Source organism: Emys orbicularis, chromosome 2 (genome assembly GCF_028017835.1).
Source record: "Emys orbicularis isolate rEmyOrb1 chromosome 2, rEmyOrb1.hap1, whole genome shotgun sequence".
NCBI classification, from domain to species: domain Eukaryota; kingdom Metazoa; phylum Chordata; order Testudines; family Emydidae; genus Emys; species Emys orbicularis.
Genome location: NC_088684.1, coordinates 25,809,208 through 25,825,633, shown reverse-complemented (window position 1 = coordinate 25,825,633; position 16,426 = coordinate 25,809,208). Strand labels below are relative to the sequence as shown.

Genomic DNA, 16,426 nt, shown 5'->3' with positions numbered 1-16,426 from the left:
CAATGGGGGTCCTCAGGCTGTTAAAGTTTGAGAACCGCTGCACTACATTATTGTTCAATAATGATTCCTGATTTAAAATTGTGTTTTGAGATAATTTTTAATCCATTTAACATGTGCTAAGTTACTTTTATATCTTTCTAGGGTTTTTTTTTACTCAAAATGTCATTTGGTACCCAGTCAAATGCTTTACAGGAATCTAACAACATCAACACTATAACCTTTTATAAACTAAACTTGTAATCTCATCAAAAGAGATACCAAATTAGTTTGACAGGATCTATTTTCCATAAACCCATGTTGATTGGCATTAATTATATTACTCTCTTTTAATTCTCTCTTAATTAAATCCCATATCAGCTGCTCCATTATCTTGCCCAGGATCAATGTCAGACTGACAGGCCTATAATTACCTACATCACCCTGTTTACCCTTTTTAATTTTTGGCACAACATTAGCTTGCTTTCAGGTCTTCTGGCACTTCCCCCGTGTTCCAAAACTTATGGAAAATCAACATTAATGGTCGTGTGAGCTTTTCAGACAGCTCTTTAGAAACTCTTGGATGCAAGTTCTCCAGAGAGTTGATCTAAAAACGTCTAAATTTAGTAGCTGCTATTTAACATCCTCTTGAGATACTAGTAGAGTAGAAAGTGTCTTTTCATGAAAAGACAACACCTAAATGTACAGCTATCACAAACGAACAAAATCTCAGATATATCCTCAAAAAAGAGTCAACATAAAACTCTTGCCCACCAACCTACACCAGGCAAAAGTCTAATAATTATAATATTAATACTTGACTCCTATACAGTGCTTTTCCTCAGAAAAATCTCCAGAAGGGCTTTGGCTCAAAGGTTAAATTTAGGCTTGATGGGATTAGCAGGGTAAAGTGAATTCCAGAATTGCTCATCTGTAACCCTGGATTTGGGGGGTAGGTATATCCCAGAATGTGATCAAGCCAACTGCAACCATATTATGTGCATTCAGCCACCATGAATTAATAAAATATTAAGGGATAATTTGAAAAACAGGCTTTCAAAAGCAAGGTCAAAACAACCTACAGTTTCTGCTAATCAGAACAGGAGGAAGGGAAAGAAAAGTAAACAAGTGAGACTGAAAATCTTGGTGGTTGGAAGACCTTGAGTCTGGGCTCCTCTGATATTGGAAGTTTATTGAAAGTTAGGAAAAATGATGATTTAGTAGGTGTCATTATGACCTATATCTTTTGTAGAAGTTAGTTATAAAAGACTAGCTAATACAGTTGTGACGGGTTGGATCACAGAAAACCCCTTGGGAGCTGCTACCAGATGTGCCAAGACTACTTCTATCCCTGTTTTTCCTGCCAGCTCAGGACTCCAGCACCCTGTCTTGCTGAGCCAGACACTCCGGTCTGTTCCAACAAAGACCCAGGGTCTGAATTACTTGCCCCAAAGCTGCAGGTTTACCTGAAAACAGCTCACAGAAGTGTGCTTGTCTTTAGCACTCAGATGCCCAACTCCCAATGGGGTCTAAACCCAAATAAATCCATTTTACCCGGTATAAAGCTTATACAGGATAAACCTAAATTGTTTGCCCTCTATAACACTGATAGAGAGATATGCACAGTTGTTTGCTCCCCCAGGTATTAATACATACTCTGAGTTACTTAATAAGTAAAAAGTGATTTTATTAAATACAGAAAGTAGGATTTAAGTGGTTCCAAGGAGTAACAGACAGAACAAAGTAAGTCACCAAGCAAAATAATATAAAATGCGAAAATCCATGCCTGGTCAAACTAAATACAGGTAAGATCCTCACCAGTTCCAGAATGCTCCCTTTTACAGGCTAATCTTCTTTTAGCCTGGGTCCAGCAATTACTCACCCCGCCTGTAGTTACTGTCCTTTGTTTCAGTTTCCTTTAAGTATCCTGGGGGGCGGGGGGTGGAGAGGCTCCTTCTTTAGCCAGCTGAAGACAAAATGGAGGGGTCTCCCAGGGGTTTAAATAGACTCTCTTGTGGGTGGAGACCCCCTTCTCACCCCGTGTAAAGTCCAGTCACAAAATGGAGATTCGGAATCACATGGGCAAGTCACATGCCCATGCATGACTCAGGACTTGCAGGTAGTAGCCATTACCCACATGCTACCTTGAACGTCCTCAGGTAGACTTCTTATGTGGATTGGAGTTTTCCAAGCTCTTTTGTCTGTTAAATGCTTCCTGATTAAGCACCTAATTTGCACATTCCTTTCCCAAAAAGTAACCAAATGTTCTAACTAAGGCTACTTAGAAATCTAAGGCTACTTAGCAATTATACAGCCAATGTTCATAACTTTGCACACACAAATGGTGCCTGCATACAACTAGGATGAACATAACCAGTAGGTCATAACCTTTACATAGATATGTTACATGGCATATGTAGCAAAAACCTATTCCAGTTACATCATACATACATTTATAAGCACCCACCCCCATAAAGCCTTATGGGGTACTCTGTCACAACAGTGTACTTTGGAGCAGTCCTCTGAAGCCATCTTGAGACATTTTTCCTGACACCTTTTCTCCCCGGTGGGTAAGCAACTGGCCACTGCAAACCTGCTGTTAATTACTCAACACTGTTCCAGATGTTAGGTAAATATCTGGGATGTTCTAAACCTACTGCTTGTGTCTGTGTGTGCTTAAATCTAATACACTGCAGTTTTAGATAGAGCATACTTACTTGCATGAATCTTTTATCAGATGGAATTCCTTGTGTTCCCACTGATTTATTCCTGACACCACCTGGAGTGAAATAGTTAAGTTACCCCTGCTGTGGTTCTGAAAACCATGGGTAACACATGCTCCACTGAAAAGCTCTATAACATGCCCTCAGATATTTAAATCTCAGGGTTGTTAACGTGAGAACCTTTGGTGATCAAGCTGCCACAACAGTGTGTGGTAAGATCCTCGTTCTAGAAATCAACTGTTTAAACAGTATGAGGAGGCCAGCACTAGCACTGCAGAACTGGTATCCTGTGCTCTCTTATCACCAATCCTGCTAAAAGAATGAGTCACTGCCTTCTGCACTAGCTGAAGTTCCCGAGGCCCAGATAATAGTGACCAAAGTGCGTAAGGAAGAAGAAGAAGGGGAAAAAAAGCACTTCTGGACACCACAGCCACCTGGACTCTAGAAGCAATTGAGGGTCCAGAACTAACTATATGTGCTACATCTAACTGACACGCTCTTCCACAATGGGGACAAGCACAATTCCCACCAAGCTTTCCAAATCCTTTCCTCCAGTCGAACAACATTGCCTTCAGTTTACCTGGACCAAACTTCATCGAGCTTATCCTCAGTGATGGCCCCAGTTTGGCCAAACATAGGAGAAGGAGACATCACACCAGGCCTCAATTCAAGACCTAGAGCTGTTTGTCACCAGCATGTTGACAGCATCACGGCCCAACCCCCTCACCATCTCTCCCAGCACTATCATATATAGCCATAGGAAGGGTGTGATAGAACCTTACAAAAGCCCACAAGATTCCCATATGATCCTCCAATATAGTGAAAGTATTAAAGAGGAGGAGGACTAAAGAATAACTATTACTGTTCTTCCTTCTCTTTGAACCCAGGTGTCATCATCACTAGATGAAGATCTGAGAGAGAACCTAGTCATCATTAGATGTAGATGTGAGAGAACCAATGAAGGAATGCAGGATAGAACTTCACAGACGAGTGAAATAGTAGCAATATGAAATGACCAGTCTCGGTTACATGTACATAAGAACCCTTCATATACAAATACATCAAACAAATACATCAACTAAAGAAAGCCATGCAGTAATGATACCTGTGTTGGAATATAAAATTCCACCAGGAACCCATTCAGAAAGAGTCAGAGCCTCATACCTAAAGTATAAACATCTTCTTTATGCTGAATTTTAAGATACATTTATAGAAACACCTGTGAAATTTTTGAAGAATGGAGGAAACATGTGTATGTCCTTATCATGAAAAGCTAACTAGTTAAACTCTTTTATTGCACAAGAATTCAAAGGCAACAATGACTGACTTTCCCTAGAAGAATGCTGTTTCCACAGTTAAAAATAGCTGTCATTTTTTAAAAAAAGTGTATGCCTGGCTGCATTCAAGTACCTGGGAAGTGAGGGATCCTAAAAGAAATGCTTATTAATCTAGAAGATATTCTTAGAGGGACACCAGGGACTAGAACGTTTGTCCTCAATGCTGCAGTGGATGCATTTTTCAGTTCAATAGATATTTTTTCCTCTGTATGATTTAAACATACTGTGTTAAGTATTCAAATAGCAACGTTTATTAACAATCACAGTACAAAAGCAAATGTTTCCTGTTTTCCTCTGGAAGTGAAATCTGATATAGATGTATGTTGTGCAGAATAATAGCTGCAAGCCAATGCATAGTAAGCGGACGGTCAGCAAACACGCACTGCAAATCTTTTTATCGTCTCTTAGAAATTTTCAGAATGTTCAGTTGAAATGTGTCAGGCATTAACTTATATCCACAGCAAAAATAGGCTGCATTTTTTTTTACAGTGCTGTGCCCTCATATTGAAACCAAGCATAACATTTAATTCTCTAATTTGCAAGGTCCCGAAGAGCAGAAGAATACGGATTTTAGAGTAACAACAACATATAACACTGTCACATTCCGTTTTTGAATATCATCCCAACATGTTTTTCAGTCAGGTGCTTTGAGTGTCTAGGTACCAAAAAAATAAAAAAAGTTTCCTTGAGTTAAATGCCACTCTGTTATAAAGCTAGATCTTATTAAATATTTCTAATGCAGTAGTGTCCACCAAAGGCCTGTGGAAGAAGTCCAGGGGTAAACGACTACTCATGAGCCACTGCACCTATAGGTAAAGCAGTTTGGCCTGTTTACCCTGAAAAGGGAGTAGTTTTGGGGCTTAACCAAAGGGCTACCCTAGCCAATTAGCAAGGGGAAATAGATACAGCATCTGCATCTGAAAGTAAGGGAGGCAAGACACCCTCTCCCACCCCCTCATCTGCACACCTCCAACACCACCTCGAAATCATGAAGAAATTGTAGGCTCTGTGGAAGAGGTGGGTCTTGAGGAAAGTATATAGCCATTGCGGATCAATTCAGAGTTCCATTTGTAAAAGGCATAAAGACATTTCAGAGAGAATTGCCAACAAGTAGAGAAGTCTAGCAGGCAATGGAAGGCAATTAATGAGTAGGGTTGCCAACCCTCCATGATTGTCCTGGAGTCTCCAGGAATTAATCTTTAATTAAAGGTTATATCATGTGATGAAACCTCCAGGAATACATCCAACCAAAATTGGCAACCCTATTAGTAACAGGGCAGAGCTGGGAAGGGCATTGAAGACAAGGAGAAGGAGCTAGAATTTGATGTGGTGCAACAGAAGTAGAATTCAGTGGTAGAATTCAAAGAAAAAAATGATGCAGTCAGAGTGATGGACAAAAAAAGACAATCTTAGTGCATTCTGGATGGACTGAAGGGGATGAAATGAGTGTCAGGAAGTTTAGAGAGGATGAGGTTACAGTAATGAAGATGAGAGAGGACCAGGCACTAGGTGAGAGTTTTGGCTGTCCACACTGAAATAAAAGGGTAGATTTTAGAAATGTTATGAAGGAAGCAGAGGCAGCCACAAGATTTGACAAACTTGTGACAAACTTTTCTATTCACACTCTTGTACAACTCTCATCATCATAGCATCTAATTGCTTTCCAGTAGGGCATTAAACAACAGGTCTAGCATTTGTCACATCTGGTTTTCGCTCTCTCTCTCCCCCCACCCTCCTTCCAAGGATACGACTTTGAGGAATAAAACCCCTAGGTTACAGCCTTAGGTGGCATGGAGAATGGTGGTGTTTTAAGCTGAGACAGATAATGGCAGGGGATGGGTAAGAGGGAAAAAGCAGAGTGTGTTTCAGGGGAGAGATAGAGGAGTTTAGTTTTGAGAATAGTAAAATGATGCCAAGACATCTAGGAGGAGATGCTGGAGAGAGAAGCTCAGACACAGGTCAGAATGGTGGGAGACTGGTCAGGGGTGAAAAGGTAGATCTCTGAGTCAGAGAAGAAGAACTGCACTTACCCCAACTAGATATCAAACATATGTGATCTGAAACCCCACTCCTCACTTTCTTCTGTGTGTCCATTTTTTAAGGATGTAAACTCCTCCTAGCAGGGACCGTCTTGGTTTATATTGTACATGATTAAATACACTTCTATCCCGATATAACGCTGTCCTCGGGAGCCAAAAAAATCTTACCGTGTTATAGGTGAAAGCGCATTATATCGAACTTGCTTTGATCCGCTGGAGCATGCAGCCCCCCCCCCGCCGAGTGCTGCTTTACCACATTATATCCGAATTCGTGTTATATTGGGTCGTGTTATATCGGGGTAGAGATGTATTAACAAGCATATAAAATATGATAGCTACTCACATCATGCTATATTTAGGTTTAGTGATTATAAAAGCAGTACAAGCTTTGAGTCTGCCACCCTTTCCAGGTATAGTTCTTCTACAGTATTTCAACTCACAACTACGTTTGTTAGGAGTTTTGTATTCAAATTCTTTTTCAGCGTTGCCTAAACATAACCAAGGCTATGGGTACCCCTAACCATGGAAGGGACTGTACAAAAAAAGTTAAATCAGTAGATTTAATATGTGACATTTAATTTCATGCTCTGTTTGTTCCATTGTGCAAAGTATACAGTAGTTAAAATTGCCAGCTCAAAATAATACAAAAATCAAAATGATAGCTTGCGCATGATTAAATAGCATTTTTCAGAGTTCAGAATAATATTGGCACTCAAGTCCTGTTCTGGCCCTTAACAGCTCGGCAAAGTTCTAAACAATGACTTTCAAAGGATCTCATCAGGTGCTGTTTACAAAGCTGCCAATTTCTAGGGTCAATGTATTCACTGGCATTTCTTCAGTCTTTATTGACTGTATCTTCCTCCTTAAACAAGTCTGTTGTAGTTTTGAATGACAAAGCATCGAAGTGGAGGACAGCAATATTGAGTAAATAATTTGCATCACAGCATGTAAAGTGTTTTAAATAAGAGGTTCTCAAAAACCAAGTGTTAATAAATGTTGATGCCTGTTTGTGCTTGGGAGCGTGCATAGATTACAAATCTGGAGAACATGTTAGAATGGGGCCCAAGATCCACTAAAGAATACAGGCCTGAACTTTGAGCAGGTAAGCATTTGTAGTTTCTAGACCCCTCAAGTTTGTAATATCCAATATATGTATGCACATCCAGCCACAAAGTAAATGTACATCTGCACACCAACCAATTTACCCAATGCCATGCCCTACCCTTTCAGAGCACTAATATGTAAACTAGTGTACAAAAGAAGAATGACACAGAAAGAAAGGCATATGCTGGGATGGATGCGGTATGTACCTGCAGCAAGAGAGACTTTGCCTCACATTTACAATGTGAACAGGTAAGAGAAAGGAGTGGAACTTCATGTGTTTAAAGTTAGGAATGAGGTTAAGTGGTTGCAAAACTGGGGCCTATAGGTCTTGAACAAATATAAAAAGAACTACTATTATTTATGAAGCAGATAATTGAAAATGATGTCATTGAACAAGCTATTTAAGTTTTTGTCAGACCTTTTTTATACACTGTTCAAAAAGTCACAATTTAGCAGCGTCGTTTTCATAATTTAGCACAAAAAGAAGCAAAAAAGCACATTTGGATCCCCAAAATCAATTTCTTTAGACATGCTTGGGTTACCCTAAGTTTGGAAAATAGGAATCTTTGTTATATCCCAAATTACTTTTCTGCTGCTACACTGCCTGTAAAACTCTTTGTGAATGACTAACATAAAAGTTCTGGAAAGAAAAAATGGATGGCGAAAGAGTTGAGGATATATTTTTTAAGTGATCCCTTAAAATATTCAAGAATTTGGACAGGACGTTTTTGATCAACAAATAGATTCTAAAAACATCAGTTAAACACAGAAATAAATTTTTGATTTTCTGGAAAAAAACTAAAATAAGATTGTATTGCAGCAGTGCCTAGAAGCCTCAACAAAGATTGAGGCCTCATTTTGTCTGGTATTGCAAGAAACTGTCCATGCCATAAAGAGTTTACAGGATATAATACCAAACATAAAAAAGGTGTGTATCACAGAGTGATGATCTCCTTTAAATGGAAATGGGGCCACCAACCTCTGTGCCATCATTAATTAGATGCTTCCCTGAAGGTGTGGGCCTTAGGAGGGTCAGTTGATAGTTTAATGGTCACCTGAGCCTTATAAGGGGACTCAGAGAGATTAGTCTGGCAGTTGGGACCACAAGGAGCTCCTGTGGAAAGTCCTGAGCGAGGGTCTGCAGGGAAACCATCCTGGAGCCAGCGTTCTAGCCAAGAGTGGAGAAAGACTCGCAAACAGAGCCCCAAAAGGGGCCGAGAACAGTGTCCAGAGGGTGGGCTGAAGAGAAGCCACAAAGGGAAAAGAAACTTTTTTGGTTTTGAGGACTTTGTAGTTTGGACTTCTTGTTTTGGGACATGACCAGAAGATTAAGATATCTCCAGAACTGACTGGTGTGTGGAAAGCATGGACATCCACCTCAGGGAGGGAAACTGAGGCAAGGAGTGCCTGCAATGCAACACTTGGCCAGCAGGAGGTATTACAAAACAGCCAGACCAGCTTACAATTTTTATTTATTTTTTTTTTTTTTGGTGATGCAAGGAACCACCACCTTTTATAATGATATCAAGTTTTTAAAAACACTCAATTTGTATTTGTAATTCAGAACTCTTATGTTTAATTTATTAGTAAAGTGATCTTGGAAAATAAGAATGATCTGTAGATGAAAAATTTTCAAATAACGCAATTCCAATTTTCATTAGCAAAGTTGAACCATAACTAATGGGCCTGTGTGGTAAAGACTTCAGTATTGACCAGAAGGAGTAAACAGTTCTTATTAACGCCACTAATGTTTATCAGTTTACAAAGTTTCAGTAACTGTAGTAAAAGGCAAATAAATCTAGGACTGAAAAATCAGCCCACATCCAGTTTAAATGAAAACCATGTCCATATAAAATTATTTTATTCATAAGAGGGAGTAGAGGTGCATTCTCATGACTGGTCAGTACAACTTCATGCCACTAGAGTCAGTCATGACTCTTGTGACTTCTAGGCCCAGGTTCTCAAATGGTCCAGTATATTTTTATAGGAAGAAAAGAAAAGATAGAACCATTCTCTTGGGTTTCACTAGAAGCATAATGAAACGTCGCAAGCGGCTCAGGTCTGACCACAGAACTCTGACACTACCGGCCAATAGAACTCAAATGCACCTGGTGAGAAGGTTAAACAGGGGTACTGTTCAAGGAGAAGAACAAGTATGGATTCAGTGGGAGGTTACTCACCCATCATTTCAGCCAGTTGAAAAGAAGGATGGCTGTCTTACATAGGAAGGAGAATTAAAAAGGAAAATGGTGATGCAGAATAAGGACATATAGGAAAATTTCCGCACCAGTGCTAGTTTAACAAAGCACTTAGGCATGTGCTTAAGTGCTTTGATGAATCAGAACCAAGGTCTGGACAGTCTTTCAGGCAATGCCTGGACTAGTCAGGTCATACCTAGGCATGCTACATAATCCCCCACCCAGTCCTGGTCTTAAATTAAATTTCATTATATCAAGCTGTAAAAAAGGAAGAAGAAAAAGTCCAGTAAAGTAATAGCTACTTGGTGGGAGTTAGCCAGTTAAAAGGCTGTCATAAGCATAACCAGCTGAAGGAAAGGATATACTGTGTTGTCAAATGAAATATATCACAAGGTGTTATCATGATGGAGATAAAAAACAATATCCAGACTACAGGCAGAAAACAGATATGGTGTTACATTTTTTGTGAAAGTACTTTCATGCAACAAGACCTCACACTTTGAACACAAGAATCATGAGTGACAGATGCTACTGTCAATATAATGCAAGTACAATTTATCAGCAAACTGTAAAGAACTGAAGTGGCAGTATAAGTGAGGTGAAGCTAGGGTACTTTTCAGCATTGTCAAGGAACTCACCTCACATCATTCCTGATGCCATCATTGTATTGCACAGCACTATTGGAACAAGCAGGTCAACAGCCACTTAAAGTCACAAGCATTGAAGTATGTTGCAGAATTGACTGTGAGGCAATCACAAAGGAGCTTCCATATTGTCAGGCAGAACTCAAGGACAATTTTAGAATGTTCACAGTTCGAGGCAACTGATCTTAGCAATGCTAACATGGATATATAACACAGATAGTGACAAAGGCCTCACTTCAGCAAGGTATTTAAACAGGTGCTCCAACCTTAAGCATGCGAGTAGTGCCATAGATTTCCATAGAACTTCTCACTTGCTTAAACTGAGGCACGTACACAAGAACCTTACTGAATCAGGGCCCATCTGAGTTATTGTTCTTCATAAAAATCTGCTGACCAACTTAGAATAGGAAGCATGAGATTTATAGATATAGAAGAACATTATTAAGGTAACTTGAGTGACGTTGTTCCTGCTGTTACATAGTTAAATAATATGGAGCTGGAAAGTACAGAGGAACATGCAAAAATCTAATGGATAAATTCAAGATTAGATTTACTACTTTAGAATTCTAACAATAAGAATTAAAAGAAAATTTGATCAACCTCTCTGCACTTGTGTTGCTGATCGGTAGAAGATCTTTGACTGTTTGACATAAGCAAATATAGATGGCTATGCTTGACACATAATTCTTGACTAATTTAATTGGATTCCTTCTGACTCAGTTCAGCAATCAGTGATCAGCAATAAGAATTGCAAACAAAATAGCAGGCTGCTTTGAAATGGGAAGAGTTAGACATGGCTATGTTTTCTTACTACACCTCTTTAATATGCATTAGACTTATTCTAAGAAACATGAACTAATGTTTGATGGCTCAAATTATCAAGTGTAGATAATTTAGCTATTAATCTAAGGTTTGCAGAAATGTATTTGTCTGTATTTGGAAGAATATTGTAACACAAATGTAAATTCATGAAGAATAAAAGGAAAAAAGTAAAATGAGTTATCTTATGCAAAGTATGCAAAATATGGGTAAATAAATGCTAAGTTACTCAAAATACATTATAAATTCAAAAAGCAATTACTTTCATGGAAAATTTTATATATAAGTCTGGGAGAGCAGGCCTGTTTTTTATATGGTGGGACGTGGCCAGTTTTTGAGGGAGGAGGGGGAAAAAAACACAACAACCCTCATTTCCAAGCAACATGAAAGTAAATTTTTATTCCTGGGGAAATTCTGCACAACTGCAGTGCATCAGAAAAATGCCCCCCCCGCGCAGAATCCCTTTGCTTCCTTGCAAAAATAGTTATGTGGGGAAGCAAGGAGAAGCTGCACCAGTATTCACTCACCCCTCCCGGCAGCTCAGACATGTCTGTTCAGGCAGCCAGGGGGAGAGGTAAATCACTGGGGGAAGGATGTCTGAGGATGGCCTGGCCATCCAGGGACGATAGTCCCAGCTTGGGGGGGGGGGGGGGGGGGAGGGGAGGGAGAGGGGGAGGAGGAGGACGGAGTTCCCCCTCCCACTTCCCTGCACAGAGCAGGATCAGAAAGCCCCAGAAACTTCCCCTGGCTGCAGGAAGCTCTGCACCGCGAGAGAGGGGTCTGGGGGTGTTCCAGGTGGCAGGGGGTAAGGCTCAGCAGGGCGCGTTGCTGCAGTGGGGTCCGGATGCACAGGGTTGGGCAGACAGGGGGAGCAACTCCCTATACAGTGACCCCTCCCCCCACCCAAACACCAGGAACGCCCCCCACCGAGCCCTTCAAGCCCCCTACCCCATCAAGCCTCACCCCCTGCATCAGGAACCCCCCATACCAGGACTCCCACACCACTGAGCCCTAACCAGCTGCACCCTGACCCCCACTCTCTCCCCCCCAACCCTAACCACCTTCACCTCACCTGAACCCCCCTTGTAAAGTCCCATTCCCTCTGCACCCAGAACCCCGCACCGAGCCCCTGTGCACCCAGATTCCCCCTGCCCCCAGACCTTCCCACCGAGCTGCTCATACCCAGATTACGCCACAAAGAAGCCTGGTACTCTTGAGGGAATTCTGCACCGAAAAATTTTAAAACATTAAAATTCTGCAAAGTTCTGCATATTTTAATTTTCAAAATAACACAAACAACAATATAATCACACCATTTTCAATTATTTTGGTAATTTGTTTCAAAATACTTGTCAGCAAATAATGAAAAATGATGTGATTATATTGTGTCATTTTGACAAAAAAATATGTAGAATTTTTAAATATTGTGCGCAGAATATTTAATTTTTTGGTGCAGAAATCCCACAGGAGTAAATTTTTAAGCAAAGGGAGTTTTCACATCAAAGACTGGAACATTTTGCTATTTCATCAAAATTGTGAATAATCTCAGACTGAGCAGAATAGCACGCAAATCTGTATGCATGTAACTGCATGAAACAAAAATGGTAAATTTGACACATCCCTCTATGTAAATAATGACTACGGCCATCCCAATCCTAATAACTCACATTTAAAAATGTATCACAGCCAAAGTGTTACAAATAAAGAAAGATCGTGGCAAGCATACAATTGGAAATGAAGCAAAGTCCATTAGAGCCATACAAAATGAAGTATGTTACATCAATTACATTTAATGTAATATAAAACTTGCCTATCTACTCAGGCATAAGGAGCCAGATTCTCATGTGGGGTATAGCCAGAGGTGAAAGTAAGCCAGTACACCCCGGTACGGCGTACCAGACCGGCTTCCCCAGGCGGCAATTTAAAGGGCCTGTGGCTCCCAGCAGCAGCTGGAGCCCTGGGCCCTTTAAATTGCTGCCAGAGCCCCACTGCCGGAGCCCCCAGGACCCCCAGGGCTCCAGCAGCGATTTAAAGGGCCCGGGGCTCTGCCAGCAATTCAAAGGTCCCGGCAGGGGCGGATTAACAAATTTGCCGCCCCTAGGCTGTCAAAAAATTGCCCCCCGCCAGCTCACCTCCGCTCCCCCGTGGCAAGCCGGGGAGGGAGGGGAGAGAAGGGGAGTTGTGGCGCGCTCGGGGGATGGCAGCAGTGGAGCAGGGGTGAGCTGGGGCAGGGAGGGGTTCCCTGCCCCCTCCCCCCAAGAGATACTCCCCGTGCCCGCCGGCCCCAGCTCACCTCCGCTATCCCCCGAACGCGCCGCTACTCGCTTCTCCTCCCTCCCTCCCTCCTTTCGCGGGGGGGGGGAGAAGGGGAGTTGCGGCGCGCTCGCGGGATGGCAGCGGCGGTGGAGCAGAAGTGAGCTGGGGCGGGCCCGGGGAGCGGTTCCCGGCCCCCCGTTACTCCCCGCGCCCGCGGGCCCTAGCTCACCTCTGCTCCGCCTCCTCCGAGCGCGCTGCAACTCGCTTCTCCCTCCCTCCCTCCCAGCGCGGCAAGCCTGGGAGGGAGGTGGAAGGAGGGAAGCGCGGTGCGCCTAGGGGAGGAGGCGGGCCGGGGATTTGGGGAAGGGGCGGAGTTGGGGAGGGGGCAAGAGCAAATTTGCCGCCCCCGGCAAATTTGTCGCCCTAGGCCTAGGCCTTGTTGGCCTAGGCGATAATATGCCGCTGGGGCCCGGGGCTCTAAAGGCCACGCCCCCTGCTCAGGACTCAGGAGTACCGGTAAGTCCTTTAAATTACTTTCACCCCTGGGTATAGCTATTTTGTCCTGCACCAGCAGCAGAATCTGTGAATTCAGTGTAACTGATCAAGAGAGTAGCAAAAGTATGTAAGGATGATTATTCCATGGTCTAGAACTGGCTGCTTTTCATAGATTCCAAGGATAGAAGGGATCATTGTGATCATCTAGTCCAACCTCCTGTGTAACATGGGCCATTAGCAGTTCCCCAAAATAATTCCTTTGGAAATAGAATATATCTTTTAAGAAACGAGATTCAGTCTTGAATATTTTAGCTCCACGGGCAGTTTATAGTAGTATACATTAAAGCAGCTCTCAGGATCCTCAAGCTTAGCATAGGGTGACCAGCATGGCACAGAGACTGCTGCAGGACTGGGGTGGGAGGACAGGTGAGCTTTATGCCACCTTTACCTTTCCACCCTCATCCTGTAGCCTGAGTAAGGCAGCTGCACCTCGTGATCTGAACCAAAGTGCTGAGCACCACCAGCCACCCCCTATCCCCCTGACCTAAAGATATGGAGATGTCATATCTGGGGCATTGAGGATGGGGCATGGATGGACAGGGCTGCACTGGAGTGGTGCTACACCTTGTCCTCCAATGACGTAAGTTAGAGTAGGTCCCTTGCAGCACTAATTTCTGTCAGGGCTAGGAGGCTGAGGATCAGCCAGCTGCAGCCAGTAGCTGTTTAAACGGTTGGGCAGTTGCTGTGCACTGTTTAAACAGCTGCCTCACATCAGAGGTGGGGGGACCTAGTTCATAATTAACACAGTAAGCGTTTCAGGATGAAAGGTGCTATGCAGGATATTGTTTCAATCTTACCAGGTACCATAGTTAATTCTGTCACTAGCTCCACAAAGTATTTGAACAAATGAGGATATTAACATCCTGAGAGGATCTTAATCCCCATTAAGGAGAGACAGGTTTCTTTCTTTCCATTCAAGTGAATCACGTTTTTCGGCACTTTTGTTTCCAGCAAAGGTACCAATTAAGAGGATTCTATTGTATCAGACAGTATAATGTTTTTATGCTAAATATTAGTCTTTGTGGATAGGTTCACTCATATGCAGAAGGCAAGTACAGCAGCCAAGGCACCTGAGACACTAAGGGTTCAGCTACATAGCAAAAAAAATGTCCGCAACAACAAGTCTCAACTGATTCAGGCTCACGCTACAGGGGTAAAAATAGCTGGGTAGATGTTCAGGCTTGGGCTAGAGCCTTGGCTCTGAAATCTGGCGTTGCAGGGAGGGTCTCAGAGCCCAGACTCCAGCCTGTGTGTCTACACAGCTATTTTTAACACTGTAGCATGAGTCACACAAGTCCAAGTCAGTTGACCTGGGTTCTGAGACTTGCTGCCATGGGACTGTTTTTGCTGTGTAGACGTACTCCAACAGCAATCCAAGTCTTTTCTGGATAGCTCTGCCAGACACCTCTAACTATATTTTCTCAAATAAATTTGAAGCAGAACTTTATAGTCCACGTACATGCATACAAGTAAAAATAGATGTTGGAGTCTTGGCTGACAAGGCAACCTCTTCTTTCCTCATGACATACCATTTCCAGTGAAAGAGCAAGAGAAAGGAAGCTGTTGGATCAACAGATAGATTAAATACGCCACTTAAATTCATTCAATTAGCATTACAGAAGATGTGAAGAAGGTCATACTAGTTTTATTTAGTAAAACAAATATCTAGCAGGGCAGTGTACTAGGTATTTTTCAAAACCTAGAGGCTGCCATGTGGACTTGCTCAGGTTGGAGTATGTTTTCATCCTGTTCCGGACATTGAGCCTCAAAATGACAACATCGCAAGAATAGGCGAAAGGACAATGTCTTCCCTTGTATGGTTTAGCTCCGCCAGAACTGCAGGACAGTGGCTTGATTACTGGTTACGCCAGCGGCTCCAGTGGTGGAGAAAGTTTGCGATAGGCCCATCCAATTTCAGCAGCAGCGACTTTCAAGATAAAGAGGGAAGAAAAGGAAATAATTTGTACTACAGCTTTCCTTGGGGAAAGGAACCAATAGAAACGTTGCAGAGTCTAGGAGATAATGAACTGTTACAAATGTATCCAGGGAATAAATCAAAATTACATGGCCGGGATGGAAGGAAGAATGTTATTCCTCATGTGCTGTCTGTGAGTGGCAATCTGGACCAAGGAGTGCTAGCATATCTTTGTGATTCTCTGCAGTTCACGGAGAGCTCTCTAACAAGAAAGAAAACTCTTCAAAGAAAGGTACTTAAGCTTCACCCTTGTTTAACACCAATAAAAGTTGCTTTGGACGTGGGAAGAGGCCCAACAATGGAGCTGAGACAGGTGTGTCAGGGGCTGTTCAACGAATTGATAGAGAAAGGAATTTCTGTGTGGCCTGGGTATCTTGAAACCATGCACACACCCCTGGAGCAACTCTATGCAAAGTATGATGAGATGAGTGTCCTTTTCACAATCTTGATCAGTGATGCTACGCTGGAGAATGGAGTGGTTCAGCTGAGAAGCAGAGACACAACCATGAAAGAAATGATGCACATCTCTCGATTGAAGGACTTTTTAACTAAGTACATTACAGCAGCTAAAAATGTATAAATTAGAACCTCAGTTTGCTTTTCACTTGGATTTAGTTTCGAGTTTTCTAACTGTAGTTAGCAAGAGTGTCCTTAACGACAAAATGGTTGAGCAAATTTCTCCTAGAAGGCAACCATATAAGAGATCCCATTTGGAATGAGGGAGTGAGGAGATAAGGAGAGTTTAGAAAGAATTTGATGCCAATAGTATAGATCTGTAGCCTGCATGCTACGACAATGAG

The 16,426-nt window shown here is 42.3% G+C and overlaps 1 protein-coding gene across 1 annotated transcript; it reads left to right on the top strand.

Annotated features, from left to right (window-relative positions):
* Nucleotides 1-13,552: 13,552 nt before the first annotated feature.
* LOC135875051 (DNA polymerase subunit gamma-2-like) lies at nucleotides 13,553-16,206 on the top strand. The gene is made up of 2 exons (XM_065400035.1): nucleotides 13,553-13,612; nucleotides 15,355-16,206. The coding sequence occupies exons 1-2, from the start codon at nucleotides 13,553-13,555 to the stop codon at nucleotides 16,204-16,206; spliced, it is 912 nt and encodes a 303-aa protein (XP_065256107.1).
* The last annotated feature ends 220 nt before the right edge of the window (nucleotides 16,207-16,426 follow it).

Coding starts and splice junctions, on each gene's coding strand:
- LOC135875051 (XM_065400035.1), top strand. CDS start 13,553: ATGCCGCTGGGGCCCGGGGCTCTAAAGGCCACGCCCCCTGCTCAGGAC. Junction 13,613..15,354: donor CTCAGGACTCAGGAGTACCG/GTAAGTCCTTTA, acceptor TTCAAAACCTAG/AGGCTGCCATGTGGACTTGC.